A 19530-nucleotide genomic window follows, 5' to 3' on the forward strand; every position below is an offset into this window, starting at 1 on the left:
CTCATTTTCAAAAAGGTCTCTTCGCGTTCTCCTAAAGTCATTCTTCCGCTTTTTCGAGGCTTAGTTCGTCCTGGACTGGAGTATGCTGTAAGGTTTTGGAGACCATACCTACAGAGGGACATAGACTTGGTTGAAGGGGTGCAGAGAAGAGCTACGCGTGTCCTTATTGGCACACAGGGCTTGAGTTATGAAGAAAGACTTCATTTTTTGAATATGTTTACATTGGATGAACGCAGGTGTCGAGGAGATATGATCGAAGTGTTCAAAATTTTCAATGGGATGGATAGGATGGACCATGAACTTTTAGTACACCGCCAATCAACTGCTTTTACAAGGGGACACCAGTATCGATTGGTGAGGGACAATGCAAGGTTATGGTGTCGCAGGGAATTTTTCTCCAATAGGGTTGTTAATAAATGGAATAGCTTACCCCCGGAGGTAGTAAATTGTAACACAATTGACACGTTTAAAAAGAAATACGATAAACATGTTGGGGTAAATCGGGAAGCTATCCATTCTTAGAATAAGACAACCATAAGTATGCTTTATGGGCATTGTATAATATTTTATCACGTGTATATATTGTTTATAACTTGTGTTAATTGCATTTTTAATTGGGTTGCTGTATTTTTGAAACATATGACAACCATATTTTTATGGGCATCTTTTTATCAGCCACCTCGTTGGGCATTTTGCCTGTTGTGGTGTTGTATTTGTATTTGTATTTGTATTTGGACTTAGGTACAGACTGTGATTGTGAAGAGGAGCAAACAATAACTAATTCTAACAACTATGTATTTTTTTTTTAATTAATGATAGTGAGATTGATGAGATTATAACAAAATTAAAGATTAACAAAGCAAGTGGATGCGATCAAATAACCCCTAAGATGTTGAAAATAATCGCACATTATCACAAGGATATACTAAAAAACCTAATCAACTCATCAATAATAAATGGATTCTTTTATAGTGAGTTAAAATATGCCATAGTACATCCCATTTATGAAACAGGAGAGACATAACTTATTAAACTACAGGCCCATATCAATTCTTCCCATTTTTCCAAAAGTAATTGAAAAGTGTATGAAAAAACAGCTCATAAGTTTCCTAAATTATCAGAACTTTCTAGTACCTAACCAATATGGGTTTCAAAAAAATAAAAATACAGAAATAGCCATTTTAAAACTAAGTAACTATTTAAATACTGGATTTAACCATAATAGATATTCAATGACATTTTTTTCTCAATTTAAAAAGAGCTTTTGACTGTGCAGGACACAGAAAAATTGTCATCAGCTGGTATACGAGATAATAAATTAAACTGGTTTAAAACATATTACTTTAATAGAAAAAAAGCAGTTAAAATAGATAAAGAAATCAGTGTATTCCTAGAAGTTAAAAAAGGAGTCCCCAGGGATCTGTCCGGGGGCCGATATTTCTTATTTACATAAATGACATTCAAACTAAATATAAATGGTAAATTAATCTCACTCGCAGACAACACAGTACTGTATTCGCAGTTCATCAGGACCAGTTGCATGAGAAAGTGCGGTCCCTCCGTTGAAGAATTCCCCCCCCCCCAGAAAATTGAAGATCCCCGGAAACTTAAAGGATCTCTTAAAGATCTAAGTAGAAAAAATATATATAACTACAAACCGAGCCAGTATGCAGAGTCATTTCATCATATCAGTTGCTGATCCAGGAGGAAGGTTCACCGGCTGTTACATCTTCGGACTAAATGGGAGGAACCCTAGAGCAACTAAGTCATGCCAAAGAGATGAAGCCCAGCAGCAGTCTCTTGCAGTCCAGTCTGAGAATGGTACTTCGTCCATGTCTATACTACCTCGAGTGGTAGAAAAACAGAACTTTTCCGGTGGCCAAGCAGATTCGCCCGTCAAAGGATGACTTACGAGAAAATGAACTGTCCGTACTGAATGTTGAAGTTAAAGGGAACTGTTCATCGAAACCCGGTTGTCAAGAATGAAGTGACCTGAGTATGGGAGATTGTGAGTAAAATTTCATTTTTCAAATTTTGTTGAGTGGTTGGGCCGCTGTGGTGGTCGAGTGGTTATAGTGACGGACTCGCGATGCGAGGATCTGGGTTCGAACCCCACAGTGGTGGTTGGCTGAAGTTGGTTTTCTGTGGTTCCCAACTTCAATGTGCAAATGCGAGCCGATCTCCCCGTTAAAAAGTCTCGCCACAGAGAGCAACAGTCCTACAACGATAAATCATTCAATCATAACACTTCACTCATAGTTAGAAAAACTGGTGGCAGATGGCAGCACTACACATAACAAGCATTACAGAGAAACAAAAACTTCACATCAGGTTTCACTACACGTACACGCACATTCCCGCATGTACCGATTCGTTGGGGGTTCCACGGGGGGGGGGGTGCATGTGTGGTGTAGCAGTAGTAGGTAGGGCCTCCAAAAAATGGCTCGGGGATTCATGATGTTCTTAAGTCAGCCACCTCGTTGGGCAATTTGCCTGTTGTGGCGTTGTATTAAATTTACTAAAAAAAGTCAAAGAAGACTTACACAAAATCAACACCTGGCTGAAGAAAAATAAACTTAAATTAAATATTTAATTTGTACAAAAAATTGACACGCTTTTAAAACAAATAAAATTTTAATTGGTCGATGCGTTTCGGCGCTACAATGGAGAGCCGTTATCAGGACTTTGTGGTACGAAATCACACAAATGAGTCGTGGAGGAGTGATGTTTATGTTTGTTTGTTCGGAGAGTTTACCTTTATATTTGCTGAGGCTGAGTGGTCTAAGTGGTCTGATGCGAGTTGGGGCGCCATCTGTTGCAAAGTGTTGAAAGTTCTGTCTCGACTGAGGTTAATGAAGCCTGTCCAAGCTGATGAAATAGGTGGCGTATTGAGACAAGGATGCAGCTCCAACCCTTCTATTGATTCAAAAGAAAATTAACCAATCTCCAATTCTACATCCTTCAACCAAGAAATGCATCTTTCCATCCGCCGCAAACTGCAGCAGACTTTATGCTCTTCCAAAAATACACAAACGTTCATTTTCAGTGAGACCTATAATTTCTTGCATTGGATTCCCCACCCATCAACTTGCTAAATTCCTTGTCGAACTTTTGTCCCCTCTTTGTGAAAAGCATCGTTTTACAGTAAAGAATTCCTCAGAATTTGTTTCCATTATCTGCAGCCTTCAACCAGACAACACTACAATGATTTCTTTTGATATCAAATCCATGTTTACTAACATTCCTATCAGCGGAGCAATTCTCTTCCTGAAACAATGTCTTCAAGAATTCCACTTCTCCTCATTTGAAGTGGAATCAGTTTTAATTCAATTTTCTCAGTTTTTGGAAAGTTTTACCGCCAAACAAATGGTCTTGCCATGGGCAACCCACTCTCACCTATCCTCTGTGACATATATATGAATTTTTTCAAAACAAAACTTTTGGAAACCTGAAACTTCAAACTTTGGATCAGGTATGTTGACGACACGTTCACCATAATTGATGAGACTGATGTTAATGTCACTGAGTTATTCAATTTCATGAATACTATTGACCCACATATTGAATTCACCTATAAAATAGAAAAAATACTATGCTGCCTTTCTCCTCTACGTCAGACACTGAATTTCATACATCTGTGTATCGTAAGCCATTCGCTATCTCCATGCCACCTCATGCAAAATCCTTTCATCCTCCCAATCAGAAACTTTCAACATTTTATTCTTTTGTTCACCCTGCACTAAAACTTTGCAGTGATTCAGCCTCCCTCCAGAATGAACTAAATATCCTTCATGACATCTCTTACATTCGTGGTTTTTCACCTCAACAAGATCCTCAAAAAAATGACCCTGACACGCACCACGAACTTGCTACCAGCTGACTCAAAAAGTTTTCTAATTCTGTCGTTCTTCCATTCGATTCTTCAAGTTTCTTGATCTCATCCATCTTAAAGAAATTTGACTTCCATACAATATTCTAGCCAACAAATAAACTCACCTTTTCTCAACTCAAAGATCCTATCTCACCCTCCAAAGAATCTGGTATCTACTTCACCCCATGCAAGAATTGCAAAAAGGGTATATTGGCCAAACTAGGAGAAATCTGAATATTCAAGTTCTCGAACACCGAAAGCATGTTGAGAAGGGACAGACAAATAGTTTGGCTATTGCCCAACAATGTTGGCAACTTTCACATAATTTTGATTTTGACAGTATGTTTTTAAAAAAGCAACACATAATTCCAAACTGAATTTTCTCTAGGGAAAGTTCAACAGAACTTGCCAGGATTTCCTCGTTAATGATGGAAGGAACATGCCACCTATTTTGCCAGCTTGGACAGGCTTTATTAACCTCAGTTGAGACGCCCTCAGTCAACTCTTTGTAACAGATGGCGCCCCAATTCGCATCCAAAGTCCACTCTGCCTCAGCAAATACAAAGGTGAACTCTCCGGATGAATAAACATAAACATCACCCCTCCATGACTCATTTGTGTAATTTCGTACCATGAGGTCAATTTTTTGTATAAACTAAAACCAGGCAAAGTTCTAATTTTTGTGATAATTATAAATTAAATATACAAACAAAACATATATTTGCTTAAAACAAGAAATATAAATAATTTAACTAACATAAAAATCAAAATCCATGATCACTGCCAATGTCAAAATATTTCACAATGTAATTCCCATGAAATTGATAGAGTTCATGAATACCACTACCTAGGAATAATAATGCAAGATGACCTAAAATGGAACTCGCAATGTGAAAAAATGAATAAATTAAGAACATGCCTCCATTTTTTATATAGATTAAAAGCACAATCGACAATAACTTTCTAAAAGATTTATTTTATGCTTGGATATACTCAATAGTAATATATGGAATCACTGCTTGGGGAGGTGCTTATCAAACAAATATACAAAAACTAGATAATATATAATAAAATAAGATCCCAAATAACAAACTACAGCAAACAATTATATAACAATGCCACAAATTAACTATAAGACAACCATATTTATAGATGAATAAAATTCTCCTGTTTTTTTAAACAATAAATGGTTAGAAACGAAACAAAACAGAACCTCATCTAGATTGAATAACTTATATCAAGTGCTGAAAACAAATAAAATTCTATTTCAAAAGAGTTATAGATATACTGCCCCGAATATATATACATAATGAACCAATACCATGCAACTAATCATACAAATAATAACAAGATCCAATCACAATATATTTATATTCTCAATAAACAATAGTTTAGAATCCATACTACAACAATAATGGATCATAAAACAACACAATTAAAATAATTCATTCTAAAAACATCAAAAATATAACCATTCCTGTAATCAACTTAAAAAATGCATGTCAATACACATTGTACATGAATTCTGTGTTCGTTAACTGACTAATTTTATGTGTTTATATTTCAATATATATTTTTTTTTCTTTGTTCAGTTAAAAAATATCTAAAAATATATATGACTTTATAAAATATTAACCAATTAGTACTGTAACAAGGCTGTTGCATAATTCAATTAACTCTTTAATTTAACTTATATTGACCCACTGGAAGGACTATCAGTCTCTTGGGGTCACAGTGTCTGTCTCATCGTAATGCTACTTTCTGTGGAGTTTTATTGTTTTGTGTTTCAGTTCGACTGTATGTTTTATGTGTTGTGTTCAGTCCAATAAAAATAAAAATTCCTATCCATCCCGTTGAAAATTTTGAACGCTTCGATCATGTCTCCCAGACACCTGCATTCATCTAATGTAAACACATTCAAAAAATGAAGTCTCTCTTCATAACTCAAGCCCCATGTGCTAATAAATAAGGACATGTGTAGCACTTCTCTGTATCCCTTCAACCAAGTCCATGTCCCTCTGTAGGTATGGTCTCCAAAACCTTACAGCATACCCCAGGGGAAGAATGACTTTAGGAGAAACAGAAAGAGACCTTTTTGAAAATGAAACTGAGCATTCTATACGCTTTTTTAGCCACTGCTGAACAATGTTCAGAAAACCTAAGCCAGTCGTCAATGAAAATTCTCAAATCTGTGATACTAATTGCATCCAGGATAGGGACATGATTCATCTCGTTAGAGAAACATGGGTTGTTCAAACCAAAATGAGCAGCCATGCACTTGTCAATGCTAAACTTCATGCTCCATTCATTTGCCCATGCTCCAAGCCTGTTTAAGTGTTGGTCTGGAGCAACTTCTTATTGCATGATTCCCGGCTACCCCGATTAGCTTTACGTCATCTGCGAGTTTGCTATCAATCCCATCGATACCCTGATCAAGCTTATCAATAAAAAGTGAAAAAAGTATATGGCCAAGGACACTTCCTTGAGGAACTCCACTTGTGATGCTTGTTTAGCACACGTTGCTTATATATATAAGCAAACATATAACCAATACAATATACACCAACTGCCACGTCCTTGGTCAAATATTAGCAACACATTCCTCATATTAAAGCTCCTTCCAGGAAGAAACTAAGAGAAGAAAAATTGCATGCCTATAAGGGGAAGGTTAATTTACTGTATATGGTGTTGACATTATATAGGACAATTTTTTTAATGATCCAACTGCCATCTTTTGCGTACGGTAAAGTTTCCGAGTGTTTTCAAGAGGCATGGCATTTTGCGTGTATACAGCGCAATATTTCAATCTAACACACATACTTGCTGAGTTTCTGTGTGATTTTACGTTTCTGTTCTGCGGGAGTGTGATCATAAGATTCAAGTTTTCAACTTAGGGCTATCTTCTTAGCAATAATGCCATCAAAAGATCATGAAAAAAATTCATAAATATGAATATTAGTGAAAAGGCTAAAAAAAGGAAAACAAAAGCAATATCTTAACACATAATGTGGTGCGTTTCAAAAATTTCTGCAGCCTGCAATTCAGCCTTCTTGTAAAGAGAAAAAGGGCTGATATTTAACAAGAAATGGAGCCTCAGCCCAGAATTTCAGCCACCAACAATATAGCTGATAGTAGCTGATATAGCTTTTGGGTGTAGAATCCTCTGACGACAAAGTGCTTCACATGTTATTAACAGATGATATTCAGTGCATTTTGAAGTTCATGAACAAGATCCAAAATCGTTTTCTTAATGCTTTCATAACATATGGGATATTGCTTGCTGTTCCAGTAACAGTGGCAAGTGCGGAAAGAAGCTTTTCGCACTTAAAATCAATAAAATCTTAAGATCTGAAATTAGTCAAGAAAGATTCATCTTTAGCAACATTATTAGTCAAAACAGACATAGTGCATAAAATAAATTATGCAATAAAAGACTTCGCTGGTGTGAAAGTAAGAAAAATAAATTTTTTATAAGATGAGTCAATTCAGAAAATTAAGCTAGTTTTGTTGAAAAGCATTTGAAAATAAGCAGTAGTGAGTTGTATTGAATATGAATTAGTAAATTATTTTTATTAAAATTAAAAAATTAAATATATTTAATTTTTATTTTTGCTTTACTGCTTTTTACTTACTCATGTATCAACATTTTTGCATAAATTTTTTAATACTGAACAAGATTTTTTCTTTGGGGGGGGGGGAGAAAGAGGGAAAACTGACAGCATCTAATATTTTTCTGTTTAGGCTTGATTGACAAAAAATTTATGGTGCTTGCAGGGCCCTGCGATTATTTTTGCACCGGGCACCACATCTGGTAAGGGCAGCCCTGATTGGATGGAATAATTTTGAACAACCCTTTTAATCGAACACCATATCATATATAGTGGCTGAGAAAATGCTGCAATTCACCTTGCAATAAAACTTTTTAAAGTGTGTTTATTATTATTTTTTTGGTGGTTTAAGCATTAATATAATGTTATAGATTGCCATTACTAGTTGGTGCAAAGTACCAATCATTGAGCTCTCATCTTTGTTATGTCTTGTCTAAATTCCAGAGATGTTAATCAGGTAATGGCAAAAAAGAAAAAAAGACGGTTGCTTAAAAACAGCCATTTGAGTAATTTAAATTCCTTTCTATTTTGCCATCTATGCAATTTAATGGAATTATTGCAGATATGTCTGGTCTTGACTAGCCAATGATTACCAATGTTTTTTGAGTGCAAGGTTGACCCACACCACGCATGATCAAGTTTTTCAGGGGAATAGTAAATAAATACACCAGACTTTTGCTCCTTTTTTATATCTCATTTTTGCATGAACTAGTTGCAACCAGAGCTTTCCAATGTATGAGAAAATATAACTAGAATTAAGTAAATTTTTTCCGGAGTGTCAGGTTGTATTTATACCCTTAAATGGCTTATCCTGCACTATTGTTTTCTGATCAGGTGATTGATGTTATGGCTGGTAGCAAATTATAAATTTTTCTTATGTCTAAAGAATTTGATTGGTTGAGAGATGCAAAGTTATCTGATTGGCTGATGTCATCATTCTGTTGCTGGATGTTGAAAGGAAAGTTTCTCATTTTTCTGAGAGAAGAATGGACAGAATGATGACTACAGCCAATCAGATAACTCTGTCTCTCAACCAATCAGGTTCTTCCAACCTAAGAAACATTTCTAATTAGCCATAACATCAATCAACCATTCAGAAAATAATAGTGCGGGACAAGCCACTCGAGGGTATAAATACAACCTGAAACTCCAGAAATATAGACTTTATTCCAGTTATACCATTTTTCCTAAAGATGCTAACCACTAGTGTTGGGGAAATGATGGGGTAAAGCTCAAACATACGATGGTTTTCAATCCTGAATAGTAATTTTCATCAAATGATGACTGCAAAAAACCTTATCAACTATTTAGGCTATAGCATGTTAGCAGCATCTCTGTGCATGTAAAGATCATTTCAAATAAATTTAAATACATGTTCATGTAATCCCCTAATCTTCCATTTTTCAGACAGATCCAGTGCTACATAGAGAGTTTGTGGCATGGCGACAAAATCCTAGAATAGATAAACATGACCCATTTTTGAAACGTGTATATTTTGAAGACATTGAACCTTGCATGAATTTTGAGAATAAGGAAGTAAGTTTTTAGTCTATATTTTAACATTGTTTGTATGTTTTATAAAGAGTAAAATGATTGTTAGAAAAGGTAAGTAATTGTTGTCATTCAATACAGTTGAACTTATTTAATTGAAGTGTACCAAAAAATTTGAATTATCCGATTTATCAACACAGGATTCTTAAATTTACCACAAACTGCTACTTAATTGTTAACATTCACATGTAACAGGGCCACATAAAGTCGATCCCGCGCGAGGAAGGTCAGTGTGAGCAGGAGAACCATAAGGTAGGTTATTTGAAGCAGTAAGGAGATTGCAAGCTACATGGGAAGGAACCGGAATCTGGTCAGGTACCAAGACGTTATAACTCGAACCAGGTGCAACATTCAGCTTCGGTGGTAACAATTTAGATAGAGTAGAGATGTCCTGTTGCATTAAAGGAATAGCATGCGCTCCTCAAATTTAGTAAAGTTCCTCTCGATTGTTTCAGTGATACCAGTTAGTTCGGAGTTGGACGATAGTGAGGTGGGAGCAACCGTCTGGTAACCGTAGTGTGGGCGTCTTCATATATCCTGATAGCGTTCACTTTCAAAGCATTGAAACACTCCTTCTATGCAACTCTGGAAGATTTTTTGTCACAAATGCCATTAAAAATGGAGCACATCTCGTCTAAGAACTTATAAAAATCGTGTTGAAAGAATTTCCCTTGGAGGGCGATAGATGGCGCTCGTTGGCCATCTTCAACAAGACCTCGAAAAAGACTATCGATGAAGGAAAATTGTGCGGAGTCAATATCGGATGCACCTAGTTGATAAGGTTTTCGCGGCCATCATTTGATGAATATTGTATGTTTGGGTTCGAAGAACTGAAAACTAACTCAAACAGACGACGGTCTTCAAACCCGAACAAACAATAGTCATCATAGGTCTGGATTGTCACTACAAATGGACGAACAACCAAATGAAGGACACGCCTGACCATCAAAACCAGCACAAGTAAAGCGTGTCAATCCAACTGCAGCACACAAAGCCCAATCGGCAAGAAAAAATGACCAAAATTGATAAAAACTTGCCAAACAAAGCAGCAGACAAACATCGTGGCCGGCGCATTGATCTTGGGCCTTAAAAACTATTGAAGTTTTTAATTGGCCTCCCCGCCCCCCCCCCTATTGTCAACTGCACCTTACACATTTCTGAAACAATTTAAACTAGATTTAACATGTTTTACCTACTATGAAATCACATATCTGGAAATTTTACTTCACGCAAAATTATTCCCACAGACACATATTTAGAACACTTAAGTTTTCTATTTTGACATAGAGCATAGAATAAGGTGTTGATGAGTTGAATTCCGGTGAATGCATAAACCTTCATTGATGATAAAATGCAGCCAATCCTCATTACTCAGGTTCAAACAAAGTCACTTGCACCTAGCTCAATATGAAATATTTTGTTTAAAAATGGAATTGATGCAAACTACTCTGATTTTGATTTATAGTGATCTTAGAAATAAGATGATCTAATTTATCATCTAATTTATATTTTTAGTGGCAGCATGTAGAACTGTTTTTAAATTGCACTCCTCTGTTGCCAGGAGTTTTTATTTTAATTTGAATAATTTTGATTTTTTTTAGTTGACTATATTCTGTTTTCCATACCAATTTTTACTAGCATTTACCAGAATGGGTCATTTTTTGATAGACTCCTTGGTAAATTTTTCTCATTTTTTTTTTGTACTGTTATATGATAATAAATTTGATTTGATTTGAAAAAAAATAAATATGCGCATGGCTATCCCATTAGAATTAGTGTTGTTGTAAAGCACTATGGATACACTATCATGTTTTCACTCTCTGAAGCATGGGTTGGCAACCAAATTTACCTGGCAATCTGCTGCTTTTTGACTTTTTCCCTTATCAGAGATTGACTCCGATGGGACACAAGTCCTTTTTTTAATCACCAGAATACTGCCAAGAAAAATAATTTCAGTTTTGTCTTTGGATTGTCGATTGGATTTTTACCAATATTGTATGTTTGCAATTGAAGTGCTTATTTCAGAAACACCATAACCGACAAAAAATTCAAAATCAAGTTAATACTGGTTTCTTGTAGCTGACAAAGCATTTTGTATACCCCATTTTGTGTCCCTGAAACATTTGTTTAGTTCAGAAACCCCACAAGTGACATCACTTATGGGATTTCCATGCTAAAAATTTGTAAGAGGTAGCAACATTGGAGAGGGTTTTATCAGATGGTAAAAAGATCGAACTCTGGTTGTTTCTGATTATTCTGTGTTTTGAAAGTTTGTTTTGAGGGTGATTATTTTTAATTATTATTTTTTTATTTTTTACTAGTGATTATTTTTCATTCTCTGTTTACAAAGTTTGGAAAAGTGTCTAGCGAATCGCACTCAGACATAAAAACTGCAGAAAAGGTGCCATTAATCCAGGCATGTAAAAACATAATAAAATATACAAATCACAAATTTAGGGCAACAAATATGGTCTCATTCAACAATATTATGATATTGGAAAACTCTTCCTGACAAAAGCAATTGCAAATGTTCCGCTAAGTGTTTCAAACTTGATACCAAAGTAATCCTGAGTGAAATTTGCAGTAATTTCTACTCACAATGTGTGGAAAGCAAAAACATACAATTTTGAAAAGTGGTGGTCATGCTCGTATACAAGAAAACTGTCAATTCTGGCAAAACATCAGGAAGGAGCATTCGAAAGGAGAACAGAATCTTATTCAAAATATCTACTTACAAACACTTTGTCTTTAGCCATAGTTTACCTAGAAAAGTGACAGTCAAGACGTTCATTATAATGGCTTGACTACGTCAACATTTTTTTTTGAGAAAGACCACTAGCCCTCTATAACTGCCAACTATAAATGTCTAGCCTTTTGGCAAAATCCCAGTCAATGAGAAAAAATTAATAATCTGCGCAAAAGCTTGTTGAATATACCACAGGCTATGCTGAATTCTACAACATGATTGTGAGTTGGCCGACATCAGAAGTTAAAATAAGAGAAGATTCTGACTATTCACAATAGCAAATGAGATATTACATATGATTGTTTTATTTCTACAAAATATTTGCAATTGACTAAATTAAAATTCAATGTTATTAAAAAGTCTGCTTTGTTGATTTTTACCCATAAAGAACTTATTAATATCATAAAAATGATAAAAGTGTTGTAAACTTTTTTTATTGCAGCAACTTCATAACTGCAGAGGCTGGAATTTTTTTGTACCCCTTCCCCTTAACTTTACTGAATATATCATGTTTTCATTTTATATACACAACCGCCTGTCACATTCAGGTTTTTTTTTTTATTGTAAAAAATATCTGCTTTTAGTTGTTAGGTTTTCTTGATTATCTCAAAATTAGAAATCCCGCACTTATGGGGTTTCTGAAATAAGCTCTTCAATTAAATATATTTATAATTTAGAATAATAGTTATCCTTTCCCTGGTAAATCAAAGGCAAATAAGGAGGAAAAAGCCATGAATTCCTAAAACGTTTTGACACACTATAGTTGCCATCTTCAAAAGATGAATACATCCACTATATATATATATCAATGCTGACCAGGGCTCCCACTTGGGTTTATTACCAAATTTTAAGCACATCTCAAAAAAAAAAAGTCACTTCAAGTCGTCAGAATGGAAAAAAAGTGTGTCCTTTGCGTGGGCATTCTGACCAGGGCCTCCAAAGCAGAATATGCAACGTATGTCACAGAACAATCTGGAAGAATTTTAGGAAAAGTGTAGTGAAGAAACACTATTATGGGAATTTTTACTGCAGAACATTTCCATTCAGCTGAGGGCTCGTTACAGAACAATGCAAAATATTCTGCTACGAGGACCACGGCCTACTTTTCTCATACAAGCAAAATTGGTCATTTAATAAAATGTGATACATAATAATTCATTTTGATTAAAAATAACACTAATAAATGATTTGAGCTCGAAATGTTCAACAATAAAGTTTGTGAAAAAAACCAAAATTTAATTGTTAAAATAAATTAGTTTTGGAAATTATCAGTCAAGCCGCTCGTGAGACATCTGTTTTTGGTATGTTATCCAAGTAACTTCTGAAACAATAATACATAAATACTTCAAATGTAAGTATTTTCTGTTATGTTTTGGGTGGGAACAGTTCCAGAGAAGAAAATGGAGTTTAAATTAAAATTGAGACAGGATATTTTTAACATAAAAAAAAAACAAATAAATAAAAAATTTAAAAATTTTGCTATTTGATATGCATTTATTTATAGCTTTCAAAGATGGTACTTGCCGCTGTAGAAGAGAACAGAATAATAGTTGAAAAGTTGGGTGATAAACCATCTATACCAAAGTAGGTATCTAAAAGTTTTTTTATTCATCCCATTCAACAGATAATTTTTGCAAACTTCTCAAAGTTGATGTCCCAGATAGTCCCACATATGTCCAATTAGTTATAAATAATTATTTATAACTAATTAACTAGATTATGATCTGGTGCCCAGGCGTACCATGGAATTGGGTTCATTAGTATAACTGAGGAATAACCGGTTTTATAAATAAACTATTTAAAAGAATCAATTATAAGAACCATTTATAAGAATTACATTTTTGCTCATAAGAATAAATTTTTTCTTCTTTATATACTTATATATTGGGTTGCTGTATTTTGGTTATATTTGACATTCATGGGCATCTTATTTCAGACAACTCGTTGGTCATTTGCCTGTTGTAGCCTCGTATTTGTATAAAACTGCCACACACAGTTCATTTTAGTGGGGGGGGGGGACTTTAATGAGACAGAAATGTGAGTGTGCGGAAAAGTGTGTGATTAAATGCGTGATTAAAAGAACACTTCGATATCTCAGTGAGATAGGAAGCGGGGTGTGCCCAGTCCTTCAATGGATTAATTTCCTTCCTTTAATCCTTCCTTCCTTTAATTTTGTCCTTCAAAAGATTAATTTATTTAACATTTATATAACATGATGTGAAACATTAAGAATGATTAAAATTACAGACATAACTACACGAGCACCCAGTGCCATGGAATTGAAGGAACAAAAGCAGAACTGAAGTGTGTGAGACGGAGGAAGATATTCCCTATATATATAGGTGGCAGATTATGCTACCATCCAATTTGCATATTGAGGGCATTGCAACACTCCTCCCCTTCGGCTGCAGGGATACAAAGTACTTGAAAAGTTTTCTGATAGTTCATTTTAGTTTGCGCATCTGTTTCAGGCAGAGCCGCAACTAGGGGGGAGTAGACCGGTCTGGTAGCCCGGGTGCCGGACTGGAAGGGGAAAGTAAGAGAAACGTGGGTTGTTCGAACCAAAACGAGTGACCATTTATTTGTTAATGCTAAACATCGTGCTCCATTCATTTGCCCACGCTCCAATCCTTTTTTAGTTGGTCTGGAGCAACTTCCTGTCGCTTTGATTCCCGCCTAACCCCATTAGCTTCATGTCGTCTGTGAATTTGCTAGCAATCCCATCGATACCCTAATCGAGTTTACCGATAAAAAGTAAAATGAACTCCACTTGTGACACCTGTCCAATCAGTGAGTTCCCGTTCACCATAACCCATTGTGGCCTATTTCTTAACCACGATTCTATCCAATTCAGCAAATTGCTCCCAAAATCTCTTAAACACTTCAACAGTTTACGATGTTGGACCCAATCGAATGCCTTCTGAAAATCAAGGTAAACAACATCTACATTTTTGCTCTTACCCAAAGCCTTAGTCACGTGATCATAGAAGCAAAGGAGGTTAGTTACACTTGACTTTCCCTTCTTGAACCAATGCTGATTCTCCGACAATACACTATACTTGTCTAGCCACTTCACCAATTGCTTTTTGATAATAATTTCCAAAATTTTGAAGAGGGAGCTCATCAAACTCATTGGACAATGATTGGACACAGCCTCTCTACTACCCTTTTCAAATTTCGGAACAACATTAAAGCAAGCTTCCAATCCCTTGGGATGATATCCTCAGCAACACTACTACTGTAAATCTGTGCGGCTGGCCCCAACAATTCATTAGCACATTCCCCGAGGACAGATATCATCTGGTCCTGATGCTTTGCTTGCACATACATTCTTTAGAAGATTTAGCACCTCCACATTTTCCACTTGAATATCGTTGAGGATTTTATTACTCCATGCAACACCCGTACATTGAATATCATATTCTCTATTGGAAACCAATGCAAAAAAGTCATTGAAAGCACTACACACATACCTACATTTCTCTCTACCCTAGACCCTCCCTATTGAGAGGGGGCCAACTATCCCCTTACATCCATTATTGGCATATCTAAAATATGATTTTGGGTCAGAGGCAATGTTGTCTGCCAACCTAGATTCAACTTTCTTTTTACTATCCCTTATCACTTTCTTCAATACCTTTCTTTTATCAGTAAACAATGATATGCCACCTAGTCCACTTTTATACTCTCTGAATGCTCATTTCTTTTCAAGATAAAGGTTACGCACACTATCCGTGAACCATTGGGGGCGAGATGTACAAACAATCTGTTTTCGAACAAAGAGAATAACATCATAAAAAACAGAAGATAGCTTTGTACTAAATTCTTCCCATTGACTTACCACCCTGACTGATTCTAGCCGATCTTTGAAAACTTTCAAAGTTAGTTCTCCGAAAACAAGGAACCAGTCTTTTGTTATCAACCTTACCCGAAGAAAACTTACAGAGAAAACTGACAACGTAATGATCACTGGAGGAAAACATGTCAACAAGATCCTCGGAACTGGTGAGAACTAAATCCATAATAGCAGTATCGCTAGCGGCTTCTGATACATGCTGATATAAAAAATTATTGAGCCCCAACTAAGTCTCTTTCATATTGATCTCTATTTGAAAGGTTCTCCCAATCGATACCCGGGTAATTGAAATCCCTTAATATGACAACCCTCTTATACTTACATGTGTAGGAAATTTCATCATGAAGTTTGGTGATGTAGTTAGGATCTCTATTCATTGGATTGTAGCAAACTTCTATAATAAGTTTGATGCCTTTTGTTTGCAACGTCCCTGCATACGACCCATCTGGAGAATTTGGTGCATGAGGTACACAAAGAGAGAGAGACAAATAATTCTAGAGAGATTTTTCTTAAGTTTTAAAAAAAATAAATTGATTAACATTCCAACAGATGTTATTTAGGTCAAATTAAACAACGGAAACAATAAAAGATTTCTCATACAGGCAGCAGCAGTTCGTAATTTAGTCAGTTCATGTGCACTGGCATAATAACTTGCTGAAAAAACGACGATCCTTGGTACACGTGCACAGAGGATGACAGTTACCTTGGAAGGAGCAGTCAAGGTCACAGACCAGCACGTAGCAGGAAGGCACACAAAAACTGCAGGCGAGAATCGAGAAGACAATCAATCGAGGCAGCGGGTGACCAGGATGTAGGGCAACCCTAGGCTGGATAGTGATCAACATCGGGAAGGATGATGGGTGACTAAAAGTATATCACAATGATCATGAAAGAACGAGATGTTCTGGAACCAGCCGGCAAAGTAACCAGCACTAGCGATTTTCACAATGCCATACTGTCAGGCAGAGTATACTGGTGACTCATCAACAGGGTTTTTTTTTTTTTTTTTTTTTTTTTTTTTTTTTTTTTGAACTTTATTTAACACGATGAAATAGCACAAAATAATAAAACAAATTCACCAAGAGATCCCGTGGATCTGTACTGATGAACACGAAGTATCGATGAGTAATTACAATACAATTTCAAGGACAGAACGAACATAAAAAAAAAAAAAAAAGAGGGGGAGGGAAAAATGTTGATAATTATATCGAAGTAATTCTGCATCTGCGAGCAATTATACAATTAGAATACAATACAACATTTCAGATATACAGTATGTTTTCATATACATTATAAATGAAGCTTATGGAATGCTAGATTGATGCGAGAATTGTTTTGCGACTTCGACATGTGGAGGCAAACAGCAGGAAGTGTACTTAGACATTTAGAAAATTCGATTTAGCACTGATCGATAGAGCTCTGTTTTTGTTGTTTTTTAAAAATGATCGTTGATGTTAGCTATTGAAAAAAGGTAATTTTTTAAACGTTTTTTCAGTAACGGTATTGAAGGGGGAAAAAGAATATCATGCGGCAGTTTGTTATAAAATTTCGGAATAAGATATGTAAAATGGTTTTTCTTCACTGTTTTATGTATCAAGGGAATATTAAGAATGTTATTGTATCTATTTGATGTCCTTGATAAATTAAGAGGGAGACAAAGTTGTTTTTTATTAAGTAGGAGAATCGATTTATAAAAATATAAATACCGCAAAGGGAGTATGTTAAGTTGCCGGTAGAGATCAAATGACGGAGTTGAGTAATTGCCAGTTAGTGATCGGATTATTTTCTTTTGGGTCTGGATGATGGGTCGCAACGTATTGATGTAGTCACTGCCCCAAACAGATAGTCCATATAATAGATGAGAATGAAAAAGGGAATAATAATATGACAGCAAAAAATGAGTATTTAGATAATGTTTTAGATAATAAAATTTATAAACTATAAAACAAAGTTTTGATTGGATATGTTTTACATGGGACTTCCATTTAAAATTTCGATCTATAACAATACCTAGGTATTTAATGGAGCTTACTTGTTCTAATGGAGTACAGGTACATAAAAGATCAGTAGGGCAGTTTTTATTATGAAAAATGAGGTTACAGTTATCGAAATTAGTGAGGTTTGAGAAACTAATGTATTTTGTTTTTAGAATGTTTATTTCGAGATCATTTGATCGAAACCAATTTCGGACTTTGATTAAATCGTTGTTAATAATATGATCCAATGATTGATGATCATTCTCAGAATAAAGAAGTACAGTGTCATCCGCAAATGTGATTATTTTGGCATTTAGTTCAAGGTTACAGAAATCATTAATATAGATAGTAAAAAGCAACGGTCCCAAAGTAGTTCCTTGTGGAATTCCTCTGTGCATGTTCACTGGACTACTAATATGCTTACCACACTTAACAGATTGAGATCTATTATTAAGATAGGATTCAAATAATTTATAAGCAGTACCTCTAATACCATATGTGTGCAATTTAGCAAGCAATATATTGTGATTGATGCTGTCAAAACATTTTCGTATATCAAGAAAAATTGCTATTGTTTGTTTTGAGTTATCTAAGCTATCAACCACAAATTTGCTAAATTCAATTAGTGCAGTTTCAGTGCTTTTGTTTGGCAGGAAACCATGTTGATTTTCTGAGAAAAAATTATTAGCATTTAAAAACGAGTATAATCTACATTTTAAGATAGATTCCAATATTTTGGTTGTCGTACTGAGAACTGAGACTGGTCTATAATTGCTGAGGTCATTCTTGTCACCGGTTTTATAGATAGGGGTAATGATTGCTTTTTTGAGTGATTCTGGGAAAACACCACTTTGAAAACAATTATTAACTAGATCAGAGAATACCTGAATGACGCTGTCAGGAAATCGCTTCCAAACTTTTGAGTTCATTGCATCGATGGAAGATACAGAGTTTTTTAGTTTGTTAATAATTTTCTTTATTTCAAAAATATTAGTTGAAGAAAGAAAAATTGAATTTTGAAAACCACGTACGTAGTTTTTATAGTCATCCATGGAAACTACAGTATTTCTTCCAATACTATTGAAATACAAGTTAAATTGATTGGCAAGAATCAGAGGTTCAACATTTTCTGGAAGTACATTCTCTTTATTCTCAGTGCCTAATATTCTGTTAACAAACTTCCAACGCTCAGTATTGTTACGACATTCCGAGAACTTGAAAGAGTAGTACTGTTTTTTAGATTGCTTTATTTTAGATTTGATTCTTGATTTTATATTTCTATATGCAGTTTCCATAGAGAGGTCATACGGATATTTTCTTGTTTTTATGTAAAGTTGTTGTTTTGTCTTAATCAAATTGCAAATTTCGCCTGTAACCCATGGTTTACCGATCTTCTTCCTTGAAACAATTATTCGGTCACTGGAATGATTTTGGACAATGACATTCATGGTGGATAAAAAATTATCAAAATCTTTTTCGGGATGAGTGTGATCGAATCGAAATTCATAATTTTGGAGAAAATTTGACATATCAGCATACCGAATAATTTTCATTTTCCTATGTATAGTTTGACTTATTTTATCTAATATTGGGGTGGCAAAGTGAAGTTTACAAACGATCGGAAAATGGTCAGTTATGTCTGTGTCAACTATTGATGAATAGTATTTGGTAATATTAGTTGAGTGACGTAGATAAATATGATCAATACAACTATCAGAAAGAGGCCTAGTTTGACCAGTAATTAAGGGGAGGAAACCATGTCCTGACAACATATTCATATAATCTAGATCGTCATTATTGGGTTTTAATATGTTAATATTGATGTCACCTACCAATAGGACATTTTTAGATTTTGTATTCATTAATATAGAGTCAAGTTCTTCAACAAATTCTGATTTTGAAAATGAGTGTGATCGATATAA

At 35.0% G+C, this 19530-nt stretch overlaps 1 protein-coding gene across 7 annotated transcripts in view; it reads left to right on the plus strand.

Moving 5' to 3' along the window:
• Positions 1-19530, plus strand: part of LOC149084773 (guanine nucleotide exchange factor for Rab-3A-like) — a 199237-nt gene that overhangs the window by 124426 nt on the left and 55281 nt on the right. For all 7 annotated transcript variants that reach the window (XM_089232509.1, XM_089232508.1, XM_089232511.1 and 4 more), the window contains exons 7-8: positions 8887-9015; positions 13281-13360. In XM_089232509.1, the coding sequence (XP_089088635.1) occupies positions 8887-9015; positions 13281-13360 (209 nt within the window). The remainder of the gene's footprint in view (positions 1-8886; positions 9016-13280; positions 13361-19530) is intronic.

Source organism: Pholcus phalangioides, unplaced genomic scaffold, assembly GCF_987345545.1.
Source record: "Pholcus phalangioides strain wild (caught in Gottingen) unplaced genomic scaffold, Ppha-v1.0 ptg000007l_1, whole genome shotgun sequence".
Lineage (NCBI taxonomy): Eukaryota > Metazoa > Arthropoda > Arachnida > Araneae > Pholcidae > Pholcus > Pholcus phalangioides.